The following is a 15,178-nucleotide window of genomic DNA, read 5'->3' on the forward strand; positions in this document are numbered from 1 at the left end:
GCACTGGTGAGCGCTCTCTTGGAGATGAGTGGAGCCTGGAGGTGAAGATGAGGGAAGATTGTTGAAACTCGCCTTGACTTATGACATATTCCAACAATCCATGTACTCTGTACGCGCTACTACTTGCGCTCACAATCCTGCGCCGCAACATGCGCAGAAATTCACAAGCTCAATCTCATTGGTTGAAACCTATTCCTTAAACATGTCTCACGCCTTGAGATCTCTCTCAGTTTCCTCATGAACCTCTCAACCTTATTCATCTGACTCAAGATTCAGCTCATCACCTTGTTGATCCTCTCTGCGCCTCTCCTCACTCAAGATCAAGACGTCAAGACATTCTCAAAACCTTGTCAACAAGTCTCCACAAAGCTTTATCTAGGATCACCTGTTTAGCTTCCCACTTGGTGAGAAATGCACCTTGCATTTCCCAAATCCTCTTCTCATTTATCTTTTCCTCAACCTACTAACACTCTTGATCTTTCATCAGTCATTTTCTTCAGATCTTTGTGCTCCTTTTTTTCTTAGCTCCATACTGTTGTCCTTATTCTCTCCTCAGGGTTTTTTCTCTTTCTTCTTGTCTATCTTCCCTTTGGTTCTCACAACTAATCCTCAATCCCAACAACTCAGCTCAACACAACATCTCGTCACACCTTCAATTCCCAGTTGTTCTTTTACAGATAGCCATCTGTCTCAGGGCTTGTTTTCTTATTAAATTAGTTTATTTCCTTCCTATAATGTTTTCTCATTCTTGTTCTTTTTTAGTTTTTGGTCTTTTGCTCTGAAATTCAGTCCCAGGTTCTTTAAAGATGAAGGGGAGGAGACAAGGGTGGGAGCAAACCAGGGGGGCATAAATAAAGTCCCAATCAAAGGGGGAAAAAAGTGGGTGCTGCAGACTGCTTCGATTCAATTTCCCAGCAGCTGACCATGCAAGGCTTCATGGTCAGCTGGTCAATGACCAAGCGGCTGTCTTTAGGGACTCTTACGGTTGGGCTGCCAGCTTGCATGCTGGGTAGCTGACCAACAGCCTGTGAGATTGTTGGGCTGCAAACAATCTTGGGCATTGGTTACCCGTTGGGTGACTGTAAAAGGCCTGGGAAACACCTGGTGGCAGTCTGCTGGGTGTGAATCAGGTCGGCCAGTGGGCAGCAGACCAGTCAAGCCAGGAACTAGAGATGGGTGCTTTGCATCCGGGTACGCGCGGCCAATTTTAGCCATTTCCTGGCATCCGCATCCACATCCGACAGTGGGTACCCGCGCGCGTATCTTTGGATACCTGCCCCTCAAAACGTGCTTACCGGTTGACTGCTGCATATGTCAGTCAACCGGGAGGCACTTCTCCTGGCCAACTGCTCCATATGGCTGTTGACTGGGAGGGACTTCTCTTGGTCAACTGCTGCAAAATGCTGTCATCCAGAAGGGACACCTCCAGGTCGACTGGACTGCTCAATATGGCTGTTGACCGGGAGGGACTCCTCCCGGTCAACTGCTTGATATGGGGAGGGACTCCTCCCGGTCGACTGCTTGATATGACTGTTGACCGGGAGGGATTTCTCCCGGTTGAATTGTGTGTATAGTTGTTGACCAGGAGGGATTTCTCCCGGTTGACTGGTATGTCTAGTTGTCAACCGGGAGGGATTCCTCCCGGTTTACTGGTGTGTATATTTGTCCCTCCCAGTCAACTGGTATGTCTAGTTGTCAACCGGGAGGGATTTCTCCCGGTCAACTGCTTGATACATATGCCTGTTGAACGGGAAGTAATCATCCCAGTTGAATATTGTATGTTGCTGTTGACCGGGAGGGACTCCTCCTGATAAACAGCAACATAGAACGGCTTTATGGCTTCCAACAGCCGGAGCTCCCATACCCTAGGGAGAGCGGATACCCGCCGGAATACACGGGTACCTGCTGGATTCTGCCGGAATCTCAGACATCCGCATCCGCTGGCGGGTACCCAAGGGCCTCCAGCGGATAGCGGATACCCGCAACGGGTTCTGTGCACCCATCTCTACCAGAAACTGTCTGATCGGCAACAGACCGGCAGACCAGCGGGGGATCAACCTTGGTCAAGGCATGGTCAAGCCACCATGGGTCCTGCCGGCAAAACATGGGCAGACAGGTGGCAGATTGACTGAAGTCAGTGGTGTACAAAAGGCCGGTAATTGACACTTGTGAGGTTGGTTCACTTCATGTATGTACAGTCATACCTCTCTGTGAGAATCAGAGTTACATCTTCTTTACACCAAGGGAGTGAGCTGACGTTGGTTTGCTGATTGTTTTTGTGGGCAACCTGACCCACCCTAACCCAGCCAAACCTTCTTTCTGGACGCCGTCGTGGTGTTGCGGTTTGCAGCCACAGTGTTGGGCTGACCACAAATGCTGCCACATATCTGACGGCAGCAGGGGCAGGTTGCTGACAGGCTGCCCTTGTTCAAACAAATCTCTCAGCAACTCTCCAGGTCCTGAGATTATGTTTTTGGGCAGCCAGGAGCGGCCCGTTGGCAATCAGCCGTCAAGCCACCTGTCATGTGATGGGTGCGTGGGATCATGTAATTGCACCTCTGCCGTGAGAGGCCGTGAGAGTCCAGGGATGAGACACTCGGAATGCATCAAAAAGATATTCCAAGCAAGGACTGAACCCATATTGCTGCAGCAGCCCGGGCTTGGAGGCGCTGCATCTTCCTACTTGGCCCCAAAGACCAATTGATTATTTGGAAGGTAAAATTTGAGGATAGTCTTGCATCCTCAAGATGGGCTGATCCAATTTTTTGTCAAAAAAAAACTCTTCAATTTTTTTTTCTTGATCTCTTGCATGGAAGAATAACCTCTGAGATGAATAGGAAATGCAATGCTGAGGGAGGCCTCAACGGCAAGCCAGCGGCAAAATGCGGTCATCCTGACCCGGGCGAGCCTTGGCAAGACAGCTTCCGGGTTGGTTTGACAGCCCCTGTGAGCTCAAGTCTCCAGTATCAGATGTGTCAGAAAAAAGACTGACCATTGTGAGACACCAACAACGTGCTGCCCTGCATTTGCACGGCAGCCCAACAGTGTGTCTTATGTTGTTGGGTTGTTGCTCCAAGGGAGCCCAGGACAAGGACGGCTACCGGGAGGCTGACAGGCAGTGCAAGTTGGGTCGAGCCACCAGGTCACTGCCAGGCAGCTGAACGGCAGGCTTGCGGCGGATTGACCAAGGTGGTTGCCTGTTGTCAAGAGGTACGGCAGCCTGACTGTTGCAAGACGCCAACAATGTGCTGCCCTGCATTTTCATGGCAGCCTGACAGGATGGAAACCCTGACGCTGTGCATTCACACGGTAGGCCAACGTGTGTCCCTTTTGTTGTTGGGTTGTTGGTCCAAGGGAGCCAAAATTGCTCTTGTGGTGTACAAGAGCAGAAAGTCTATCAAGGCCCTGTTTGGCAGGGTCCAGCGTTACATGCAGTCATAAGCCCAAATAAGGTTTATGGCACTTACTAGGATTACGGTGTAAAGCTCAAAAGTGTTCCTGAGAACCTTTTGCTGAGTGCGGAAAGGGATGTATGAGGAAACCTCTGCCTTTCCTGTGTCACTAGACACTAAAACAAGCCCCCCAATCTTAGATTGGAAGTTTTAATGTAGTGATAGTGGAGGTGCATCACCTACTTTGAACAGGTGGCTTAAGGGTTATGGTAATGTAGCTGATGTGTAAGTGTTGTGATGAGGTTGTAATTTGTATGTAAGGGTGTAAAACCACAATATAGAGTGGGGCTAATACTGTAGAGTGAGCAAGTATTGTACTGTTATGGGGTAAGCTGAGTGCAAGTAGTTTGCTGAGAGAAATTACAACTGGAGGGAGGAGAGCCTCCTTAAATAGAAAAGGGTGAGATATTTTAGCTCCAGGGGAACAAGAGAATGAGGGGTTTTAGCTGCCCTGAAAGCTACAATGAGTTATTTTGGCTGGTGGTTGACAGGTCACATGAGGTCATGATGTCATGTGAGGGGATTTATCTATTTGGAGATAGGAGGTGAGATGTTTTAGCTGGCCTGGCTTGTCAAATGATGTCATCTGCAAGCTGCATGAGGGGTTTTTGCTATCTTGACACCTGCATGATCCTGCATGATGTCATCTGTCAACTGTCAGACTGCAGCCCCTATTACACTAGTCTGCATGCACCTGCATAAGACTGCAGAAGCCTGCATCAAGTGTGCATGACACTGCATGACACTGCATGACATGTGCATAGCACAATGTCATGAGTGCAGCTGATGAGGTAGAGTACATGTAAAGGGTAGACAAGCTGTCAGGGTAGTCCATGTAATGGATTACATGTCATGGGTAAGTGTGGTTCATGTAACGGATAACATGACCTGAGTATGTGTGGTTCATGTAACAGATTACATGACCTGAGTATGATGTTTTTGAGTGTATGTAACTGAATGATGGTGTCTTGAAGGGGTTGTATCTTCTGATCCAGAGGGGTGTAAGGTGTGTTGTCCATGGTGTCCTGTGTAGTTTTGGCCTTAGAATCCAGTGGTGCTGCCATATTGGTTGATTTGAGAGTGTACATATGAGAAAAAAGGAAATTTTGAAATGGGCTAGATGGCTAACCATAAAGCATACCACAACGGTTGGCAAAACTAGCACCCATAAGTCTTTCCAAAATGCATGACAGAAGGGATAATCTTCACCTGCCCATCAATAAGATACGGGGTGGGTGATTTTTACATGGTACCACTTTACATTTACATGAGCATGTAAAGCTCTATGCATGTAAAACTGCAGAAAATCCCCCCTCCACGTAATTTTACAGTTAGTTATCAAAACTACCGGATGTAAAGTCTGAGCATGTAAATGGCAGTGTGTAAAAACACCCCTGCGCATCCGCATCCGGTAATTTCACACGCTGTTTGCTCACAAGCTTGTGTGCGGAGGGTGAAAATCTGCTGATGCACCCGGATATATTTAATTTTCCAACCGGCATTACATGATACCCGGTATACCGCTGCCAGACTATCCCTCGGACCCTCCCCTTGTACATCCCATGCACCCCCATCCTTCCTCAAACTGGCGCAACATCCTTGTACACGAACACCACGACCCACTCCATCCAACGGTAATGGTCCCAAACCCGCGTTCACCTTGCATTTTGGGTCGGTTGGATCAGCAGGCCCATCAACTGCAATGATCAAGCGGATGGTTTGTGGGAGGTACAACGGCACAATGTCTCGTCTGCCCATATTCTTTGATCTCAATAACAGTCTTGCGCTTAACAGCTCCCTCTGATAGATTCTGTCCAGTCCCACTCCTCCCCACCCCCACTACTCTCCTCAGCTTGGCTGCTGCTTCCGCCCACATCCCCTCAGGAGCATCTCTCGGAAACGGTGGCCGTCTCCACAGAAAGGAACTCACTTACCACTTGTTCACAGGATAACTTGAACGCCACCCCCTCCAATACAAACCCCCATAATCATCCATGCCAAACATCCGCCTGCAGCACCGGTAGCGTTACCTGTAGCACCGGCAGCGGTATCATTTTCAGCTACTCTCTCACTTCTCTAAGATATCAAGACCTCCATCTCAACCACCAATTCATCGTCCGCTAAAGACTCTCGCTCCCACTCCAGCAGCCGAGTCGAGCAGTTTATCTCCACCGAAGAGCAGCCCACCAGCCCAACCACTAGCAACTTCCCCTCATCCGCTGGAGGAGCTGGAGCCCAACCCAGGGACGCCTCCCTCTCATCATCCCACAGTTTATCGCAAAAGCCGTTTGGCTTTGCCTCCTTCTCCTCTGCCTCCCCCGACCAATGGTCGGTTGCCGAGGTGTCTGAATGTGCCAAGCTCAAAGGACTGGACGGATTCACTGCCGGGAGGTTTGTCGAACACAAGATCACCGGGGACGCGCCCCCTTGGCTGCAGCACAGGCTGTTTCCTCGACTGTGTCCCTATCCGCCCCCGCCGCAGTTGTGAGTCTGTGACAAAGAAAACAAACATCCAGAAAGGGCATGTGATTGACAACGGCACCCACCGACTTTGACGGCGACACCTGTATCTGGGCTACTGGCCACCGCGTCGGCTGCTGTACCGGTTGTTCCCTTGGCTTTGTCTCTATCCGCCCCTGCCCGAGCGGGAACCAAGCAGGGCAAATCATTTGAAGGCTAATTTACGGCATGCCACCTGGGTTTCCTGCAACTGCGGCATCTGTTCATCCGGCCGCTTTGTTGGCAGTGCTTCCCCCCGCAGCATCTCCTGCTACCAGAAACAAGTGCATCCGGCCGACTGAGATATTGTTCAATCAAGGTCACTTTATCCGTGTCCTTTCCGCATATTTATTATGTCCTGGACGCATTATATGTATTTTAGTTCACCTCATTCTGCCAAACTATTTCTTGATGAGTGAACTGCTCTTCCTAGTACACAGTTGCAAGCCAGGTTGTGTTGTTTTGGAATAGAAAGCAAGCAGAGGCAGAAGAGAAACCCAAGGTAGGTGAGCTAGGTGTGGTCAAAGGTTGGCTAAGAAGGGTCTTGGGGTTTAGGCAATGGCAATGTCAGTGGTGCTGTTTTCTATGATTTTAAATTTCACTTGCTATTTTTCTTGATTATGCTTTTCTGGTTTTGTTGTGGGGTGTTCTCCATTTCTGGCTTTGTTCTTTTCACTGCCATTTTCCCGCATTTTTCTTCTTGATTTTTTTATGCTTTTTTACACCGCGCGCAAATTTGCATATTGGGTGTGTAAACGTGCATTTTTACATCCGGTGAATTTTACATGGTGGTAAGCAATTGTGTAAATTTGCATGCTTTTTGATGCAGCTGCACTTTTACATGGCATGCTTTTTGCATGGTCTGCAAATTTTGCAAAGCAGACTGTAAAATTCTATTGCGCTGAATACCAGTATAATTTTACATGGTGACCGTTACATTGGTTTGCTTTACATGTGGTGGGATTTTTGGAAGTGAATGTAAAATTCATTAGATAGGCCCACTGATGTAATTTTACACTTAATGCACTTTACAGTGTGGAGTCAATAGGGGGGTTCACGATTGGAATTCACAAAACTTTAGGACACATTTTAAGGTGTTTACAAACATTTTTTTAAAAAATTGATCAATTGGACTGGTTGGCAAGTATCACATGCTGCTGTGCACTTTACCAAATTTTTAAAATTTTGTTCAGAAGGGCCTTAAATTTAGCTCCAAAGTTTTGTAATTAATTTCAATTGTGAACCCCCCCAATGTAAAACAGACCATGTAAAAATCAACATCCCCATAAGATACATATTCCTGGTATCCATTGGTATGAAAGGTACAGTGCCCAGAAGAAAGTTTTCATGAAATTTCTTTTGACAAGAACACATACAAACCATGCCTGCTAATTTCTGATTTACTGGGAGGATAGACAGAAAGGTTCCAAAACAATGAATATAAGTAATGTTTTTGGAAAAAATAAGTGCATACTAGCTGAAAATATCCAAGTTTATTAAAACCACAGTTTCACAGAAACTGACTTCATGGTCTCATGCTGCATTTCATTGAAATTGCAGGCAAAAGAATAAAAAGTTCAAAATTTGTGTTTTTCAACTTGTTTGTTTGTTTTAGTTGAAAGTCTGTTTTGTTGTTTGAGTAAATGATTTGTTTTGTTTGAGTTCAAAGTTTTTGTTTTGTTTGAGTTGATTTTTTTTTGTTTTGTTTCAGTTTAATTTGTTTTATTATGATTGAGTTTAAATTTTTTGGTTTGTTCAAGTTTTGTTAATTAAGTTCAAAATTGTTTTTTTGTGAAATCAAGAAGGCGCCTACTCAAGTGAGTACTAGGGCCTTCAGGGAGAGGGTGGGAAAAAACCAGATCCCCTGGGGGGACAAACAGCTTCCTCCATGCTCTTTAAGTATCCAACCTTGCCATGCCCCCCTAAGCCCTCACACCCCACCTCCGTTGCCAGGGCCCTACAGGGCATACAATACTGGCCTGTACACACTTGTGTACAGGCAAGCTTAAGAGGTTGATTACACTTGATGACCTGGGGCTGATGAGTCAGGGTCATCGAGATGTGTAATCCCCTCAATGACCTGCAAAACCCCTCGATGACCTGTCAGAAGGGTCATTGAGAGGAATAAATCTGAATGAACAATCAGGCCTGTTGATGAGAGGAAGAAACCTCCTGATGATCGGTCTTAAACCACTGATTGAGAGGTAGAGATGGCCGGCCATCAATACGCATAGGTTGTAATTTCTCTTGACGGCCGCCACCGGTCAACAAAGAGAGCTATGCCTTGATGGCCGGTACCGGTCATCAAGCTACATCCTCAAGCTCTCTTGAAGCCCTTCGTACCGGTCATCAAAAGTGCTCCACTCTCTCAATGGCCCCGGTCTCCCGAGGAAGAGTCACATGTGACATGGCTCTCTTGGATGACCGGTACATGCCGTTGAGAGAGTACATGTATAGCTATCTTGAATGAGCGGTACCAGCCATTGAGGGAACTCTCTTGATGGCCGCGGTACTGGTCATCAAGAGCGCTGCACACTCTCTCAACAGCTGGTACCGGTCATTGGAGAGAGCTATGCACACTCTTGATGGCCGTTACCGGTCATTGGAGAGAGCTATGCACTCTCTTGATAGCCGTTACCGGTCATCAAGGATGACACACCCTCCCTCAATGGCCGGTGCCGGTCAAAGAAGGAGAAATGCACTCTCTCAATGGCAGCGGCCATCGAAGAGTTCTATGCACTCTTCATCACGGTTTTGATGGCTGCAAACCAGGATGACCAGAGAGGCCGCCCAAGCATGGGCGGGCAGGGTCTGGCCACGGGCCCGCTTTTCTCGGGACTTCCGCTTTGGCCCCGCGGGCCACCCCCCGTCGGGAGACCCGGGGATAGAGAGGAGTGGGAACCACCTGGTTCCGGAATCTCAGTGTTAGAGCATCCTTACCGGTCAAGCTATGTTGGCGCGAGTTTTGACTCGCAGCTGTTGCAAACTAACTTAGCGACAGCGATTCAGCCGTATTGGTTCGGCTTGTGCGGGGTGGAGCTGAGTGGTGGGCGCGGGAAATGGCAGTTAGCTTCGAGCTAACCGTCACTAAATGTAGTGACAGTTAGCTGAAATTCAAGCTTCTCACTAATTTAGCTTGGGCTTAGCTACACCCGGTGTGGTTGAGATTGGTGGCTAAACTAGCTAATTTCAAGCTAAACTAGTCACCGGTAAGGATGCTCTTAGGCCGGGCAACTGCAGCCAAGCTTAACACAGGGGCCGAAGGGCCTGCCCTGATGACCCTCTCCCAATGGCTGGTACCCGACATCAAGAGAGCTAAAAATTCTCTCAATGGCCATTACCAGTCATTGAGAGTGTTACATAATCTCTTGATGGCGGGTACCTGCCATTTGATAGAGTAAAACCCCCTTCAATGAGAGCTGCCAGGCATTCAAGAGAGTTATACAGCAATACCAAAAAAGCTTGCGGGTGGGCGAGGCTGAAAATCCGACAGACAAAATTTTTCGCTTCAGCCCCGCCCCCTGTATTCTTCCAATTCTTCTCATCTTCCAGCCCCTTCGCCCTCGACCATATCCCATATCCCCTCCCACCTCCGCCATCGGAAATGGCCCCCGACCAAACCCCCCCCCCCCCCCGCCGGACCCAACCACTGCCCAGCCGCCCCCAGCCGCCAGCCAGGAACTAATCCAGCAACCGCCCAAAAATTATTTCTTGCCGGTAAGCTGCCACCCTTTTTCCCCTTTTTTGCCCCCATCACCCGCCGGATCAACCACTGATGTCTGCTCTGCTCTGCAATTGCACAGGCCAGACATCCCTGCCACCGCCCAGGAGCCCATCCAGCACCCGGCCAAAACAAAATATCCATCGGTGAGCCACCCCCTTTTTTTCCTTTTTTTTGCATCAATGCCCGCCCGCCGGATCAACCACTGACAAGTCGTTGTTGCCTCCCACCTTGTCCCCGGCTCCCATTATCCGCGGTCCTTTTGATTAGGTTAGCGGTACGATGGCGTTTGTGAAATATCCGCGGGAGGTCAAAGCCATCGTGGTTAAGCTCAGCCTGCGAGGGAAGTCCCTTGCAGAGATCAACAACTTGATTGACTACAACATATCGGCCGACTCGCTCACCCGCTGGAACAACCTATACCGCCGAACCAGAGATGTCGTGAGGGATCCCGCCCTATACAACCAGCGTGGCCGCCCATTGGCCTTCACCCGTGAAGAGGCGGAGTTTGTCTTGGCCGCGCTTGAAGCCAAACCAACCCTCTATCTGGACGAAATCCAGAATCATATTCAAGCAATGACCGGAACTCAACATCCAATCTCCACCATCCGAGATGAGTTGATGGCCCGCCTGCTCTTGACAAAGAAGAAGGCCCGAACAGTAGATCCCAACCAAGACGAGGCGTCTCGGATGGCATATACCGACAGGATCGGCGGATTTCCTGTCAAGTATCTCGTCTTCATGGGTAAGTTTGTTCCCTTTATTGCGCTGTTCTTTTGCGCTGTTCCTTCTTTGATTGCACGGGTGGCTGATATGAACCTTGGAACAGATGAGGCTGGTGTGTCACTGGGGTCCCACTCCCGAGACACTGCTTGGGCACTTCGGGGCCGGCGCACTAAAAGGATCCCGAAGGCCGTTCACCCAAATCGGGTCACAGTCATGCCCGCCGTATTGTTGGACGGCTTGATGGGCTGCATAGCCCAAGTGGGTTCGATGTCCCGCTTGGACACAGAGTATTTCATACAGGACGTGTTGGTAAGCTTATCACCCCCCTCACGCTCCTTTCCTGGCAAGGGTTGCTCACACTGGGCGTCTGATGTCCTCATTTCCCCCAGATCCCCGAGATGAATCTGTTCCCAGGTCGCAACTCAATTCTCGTGCTGGACAACGCACGCATTCATCACGGCGGGCGGGTTCCACAGATTTGCGCGGCGGCGGGAGTTTTGCTCCAGTACCTCCCAACCTACTCGCCGGATTTCAACCCAATAGAGAAGGTGTTCTCCGCGCTCAAGTCCCAGCTCAAACGCGCGCAGATTCCGACCAGTACTCGGGCAGATGCAGAGCTGGTCAAGGCTTTCCTGCCCACAGTCGTCACGCCGGCCTTGATGAGGGGCCTCTACCGGGGGAGCGGCTATTCTGAGGGCCGACATTGATGGCACTCATTTTGCTTTAACTATCTTTCTGGTGTAGGTATCTGATGGGGTTCTTATCCCTTCAGATAGGGATAAGAATTCCGTTGTTTTCTTTTGGTTCTGCAACACAAAGTAATGTGAGGCTCTTAAACCCAATTAACAAGAGGGCTTAAGAGCGAGGGAAAAATATGATCCAAGACCAAGTTTCGCTCCCCTCCAAGGGGACGGCCACCTCCTGCGAAGTCCGAGGCCAGTGCCACAAGACACATAGGTGTTTTGCTCAAGTGGGCCACTTTTTTGCTGAAGTGCCCGGTTTGCGGCCCTTGGCCAGGCGGGCTACTTTTTTGCTGAAGTGCCCGGTTTGCGGCCCTTGGCCAGGCGGGCCACTTTTGCTCAAGCGGGCCACTTTTTTGCTGAAGTGCCCGGTTTGCGGCCCTTGGCCAGGCATGGACCAGGAATCGACAAGTTCCCGGTTCGCGGCCCTTGCCCAGGCAGGAACCAGGAACCGCTAAGTTCCCGGTTCGCGGCTCTTGCCCAGGCAGGAACCAGGAACCTCTAAGTTCCCGGTTTGCGGCCCTTGCCCAGGCAGGAACCAGAATTCACCAAGTTCCTGGTTCGCAGCCCTTGCCCAGGCAGGAACCAGGAATCACGAACACTGCAAAAAAAACTGTGTCAACTGTGAGCAGTTGACATGCGGCAACTCTGAGGAAGCTTGTGGTGTTACACCAGCCTTACTCAAGGTTTGACTCAACCCAAGCTTCAATGCACAGTCACTGTGCACCTTGCACAGTGACTGTGCCAACAAAGGCACTTCTGCATTCATGTGGAGTTACAATGGCAGCTTGGCTTGAGTATCCTGCATGTCAACTGCAAGCAGTTGACCAAGTTATTTTTGCAGTGGAAGTGCCCGGTTTGCGGCCCTTGCCCAGGGGGGGGACCAAATGACTCAAGTCAGGTGGAATTCCACCCGGAATCCTCACGCCCATTCTGTCTGCCCCGCGGGGGGCGTTGGACATAAAAGGGGGGGGAGGGCATCTCTCTCATTTGTGTTCAAAAGGGGGTTCCTCATTGCGGTCGCGGCTCTGAAAGGCCGCGAGGGAAAGCAAAAACCACAGAGAAAAAAACCACGGAGAACATTGATAACAACATAGAGAAATAACTTACCACGGGTCTAGTACCCGATTTAGTGAGGCCCGAGTAGCCCAAGTCAGATCTCCTGAGATGGTTTGGCTTGGGCCCGCATAATGCAACTAAGGGATGGCTCAGAGTCTGAGCCAGAGGAGCCCGGAGGAGGGGCTCCTGTTGCGGAGGGCGGGGGGGCAATCGTGGCGTCGGTCGGGCCTTGAGGAGCGGCTCCGGTCGCGGAGGGGGGGGGGGGGCCGTGTCGTGGCTCATGGCTTGCGGGGCGCCTATGGTTTCAGGCAAGGCGATAGCCGGTTCTTTCGCCGCGGGGAGGGGGGCGACCCTCGGCATCACAGGTCCTTGCGGGGCGCCTATCTTGGGCAAGACCAGCGGGTCCTGCGTTCCCTTGGGCGCCACGGGAGGGATATACTCGGCCGGGGTGGGTGAGATCGCGGGCGTTGGAATTAACCAGCGCGCTCCTTTCATGAGGTGGGATGCCACGGCGGGTGGGAAGTTGAGTTGCCTGAGCTGCGTGTCGCTGGTGTCCAAGAAAAAATCCCACCTCCCAATGTGGGCCAGTTTGATCAAGCCGCGTGGGAGGGGATCATCCGGCTCGAAATTGCAGAGGTCTAGGAACTGGCTCATTGTTAATCGCCGGCCAGCCTCGTTGAGTTGGAGTTGTGAGGTTGGGGAAGAATTGCTAATCCAAGAGCTCAAGCTGAGCGTGTTGGATTTAGGTGTTGGCACCTTTCGGGTACGAGGAGACATGGGAGGTGACCTGGGTCGTGCCAACTCAAGCCGGCTGATTGTGTGGGCAATGCCATCCGCTCGGCCTCGAGGAACTTTTCGAGCCGGGGAGTAATGAACACCAGCATCTCGGCCTTCCGGCGGGGACATGAGCTCGATAGAGCTTGTAGGACTGGGGGCCCTGGTCGCAGGGCTGAAAAATTCAACTTCTTGGTCCAAGGCCAATGACTCTAGCTTGTCTGCTTCAGGGACCAGTGCGGCCTCCCGCAGAGGAGCTGCGTTGCGCACGGCCGGGGTAGGGGTTGTTGGGTGGGTCGCTGCGGCCGATGCTCGGCCACCCGCAGAGGTGGCCAATGGCTTAGATAGCGCTGTGTTTCGTATACCGGGTTGAGGTCCTGAACGCCCCTGGGCCGCTGGAGTCGCCACGAGGCGCGGCGGGGAGGTGTGAAAATTGACGACGCCTTCCCAGGTTCCGTGAATTTGGAGGGAATTGCCGGATCAGCAGCCAGGTGGCCCTGATTGAGTGGTGAGCCCACTTTGGAGTGAGATGCGCCTGGGAGGATCGGCGGTCCAGATGAGACGGATGATGGCGCGCGCTTGCCGACCGACCTGTGCGCATCAAGCCGAGCCGTCTGTTTTGCGGCCAACTCGGCCAAAGTGGGCGCCGGCCGCGGGTCCTTGGTGAATAGATCAGGGACATCTGGGGGATGGTCGAAATCTACCCCCTCGAGCTCGTGGAGTAAGCACCTACTCCAACACCTCAAGCCGTCGCGAGTCACGAGGATGGAGGTTGCGGGATCCGCCGGGTTTTTGATTTGTAGGGACTCGTCATTCCCGCCGTATTTGCCCTTCAGATAGAGCTGCAGCTCTGCGCAAATCTGGATGCGCTCAGCCAACCGCTCGCCCTCAACCACGTTGGCATTTGGCTGGACCAAATACAACCCCAGTCAGCCGATGATCACGGATCCTCACAGCACAATGGGGGAGGGGCTTACATTACGGACCAGCCGAGTTGCCGTGCGTTCCAACGCCAATCGAGTATCGTTGGGCCCATAGCCCATTTCCAAGCTATCGCGCTGCGCACGTTCCTGGGAAGGCCAGCGTGTGCAATACGCGTTAGAAATTTACATCATCCAGTGGTGGGAAGGAGAAAAGGGTGAACCATCAGACTTACCACCTCTAGGGCCTTCACCACCTTTGCCGGGTCCGCCATTGAGACCTTCACCGACACCTTGCGCAACGGGTTGGCGTGGCACGCATCCACAAATGCGCGAAAATCCTTGGGTGACGTGATCATGGCGTTGATTGCCTTCCCGTACACCTCGTCCCTCGGGATAATCCCCTGCCACTTGAGCAGGCCTTCTTCCTTGCAAGCAAGGAGGTGCTTGCCAAGGAGGGGGATCGTCGCATTGGTTGCGGCGATGCAGTTTGTCTTGAAAACAGGCCAGACGGCGTGGTGGAGGACCGTCTTCAGCACTGCCTCGCCCTTCGGAATGACCCGCTCCCAAATCTTCGTGGTTGACGCGATGGGGGCAGTTGGATTTGCAAGAGCTAGCTGGCCCGCGGGAGTGCGGATGAAGACATGATGCTCCACGGTTATCGCCCGGGTAGTTTGGGGGGACGGTGGCCCGCGGCCGGGTTGATGGTGAGCGCCAGGAGTTTCTGGGCCGGGTCGGCTCCCGTTGGGCGCGGGCGCGGTCGCGGTTGGTTCCGTGGAATTCTCTGCCGCCGCTGGGTCGCCATCTTCGAAGAACAACCGGCAGGCCTGCGCCTGACTCGGCAGCAGGTAAGACTCTTGCGGCTCGCCATGCACATTGGCAAAGGGCAGCGGGTCCACCCGGCGGGTGACGCTGAATCGCTTGTTGGAAGGTGGAATTGACATTGTCTGGGGGTACGATTTTCGTCAGCAACGGTTTGCAGGGCGGGGGGGGGGGGGGGGGGGGACGATAAAAAACTAAACTCACAAGAATCAGGCAGCGGCTACGAAATTGGGCCGGGGACAATAAGGGTGGCAACAACCACTGTCAGTGGTTGATCCGGCGGTCAAAGGATGCAAAAAAGGGGGCTCACCGAAGATTTATTTTGGGGGGCCGGGTGGGATACTGGGTGGTGGCTAGTCTTGCAGCAGCTGGGCAGTTTCAGAGCGGACGTGAGTGATTGATCATGGATGCGGAAAAAGGGTGGCGGCTTACCGGTGAAAAAATTTTTTGGGCGGTTGCTGGATT

General features: G+C 51.6%; 2 protein-coding genes across 2 annotated transcripts; both read left to right on the plus strand.

Annotated features, from left to right (window-relative positions):
* Positions 1–5,154: 5,154 nt before the first annotated feature.
* PtA15_1A549 (uncharacterized protein) lies at positions 5,155–5,940 on the plus strand (the record flags this gene model as incomplete). The annotated part of the gene is made up of 2 exons (XM_053165587.1): positions 5,155–5,169; positions 5,542–5,940. 2 exons carry the CDS (start codon positions 5,155–5,157, stop codon positions 5,938–5,940), a joined length of 414 nt encoding a protein of 137 aa, XP_053016764.1.
* Positions 5,941–11,272: 5,332 nt separating this feature from the next.
* Positions 11,273–11,643, plus strand: PtA15_1A550 (uncharacterized protein; the record flags this gene model as incomplete). Its single annotated transcript, XM_053165589.1, has 2 exons — positions 11,273–11,326; positions 11,416–11,643. The coding sequence occupies 2 exons, from the start codon at positions 11,273–11,275 to the stop codon at positions 11,641–11,643; spliced, it is 282 nt and encodes a 93-aa protein (XP_053016765.1).
* Positions 11,644–15,178: the final 3,535 nt, after the last annotated feature.

The sequence above is a fragment of the Puccinia triticina genome, chromosome 1A (assembly GCF_026914185.1).
Source record: "Puccinia triticina chromosome 1A, complete sequence".
Classification (NCBI taxonomy): Eukaryota; Fungi; Basidiomycota; class Pucciniomycetes; order Pucciniales; family Pucciniaceae; genus Puccinia; species Puccinia triticina.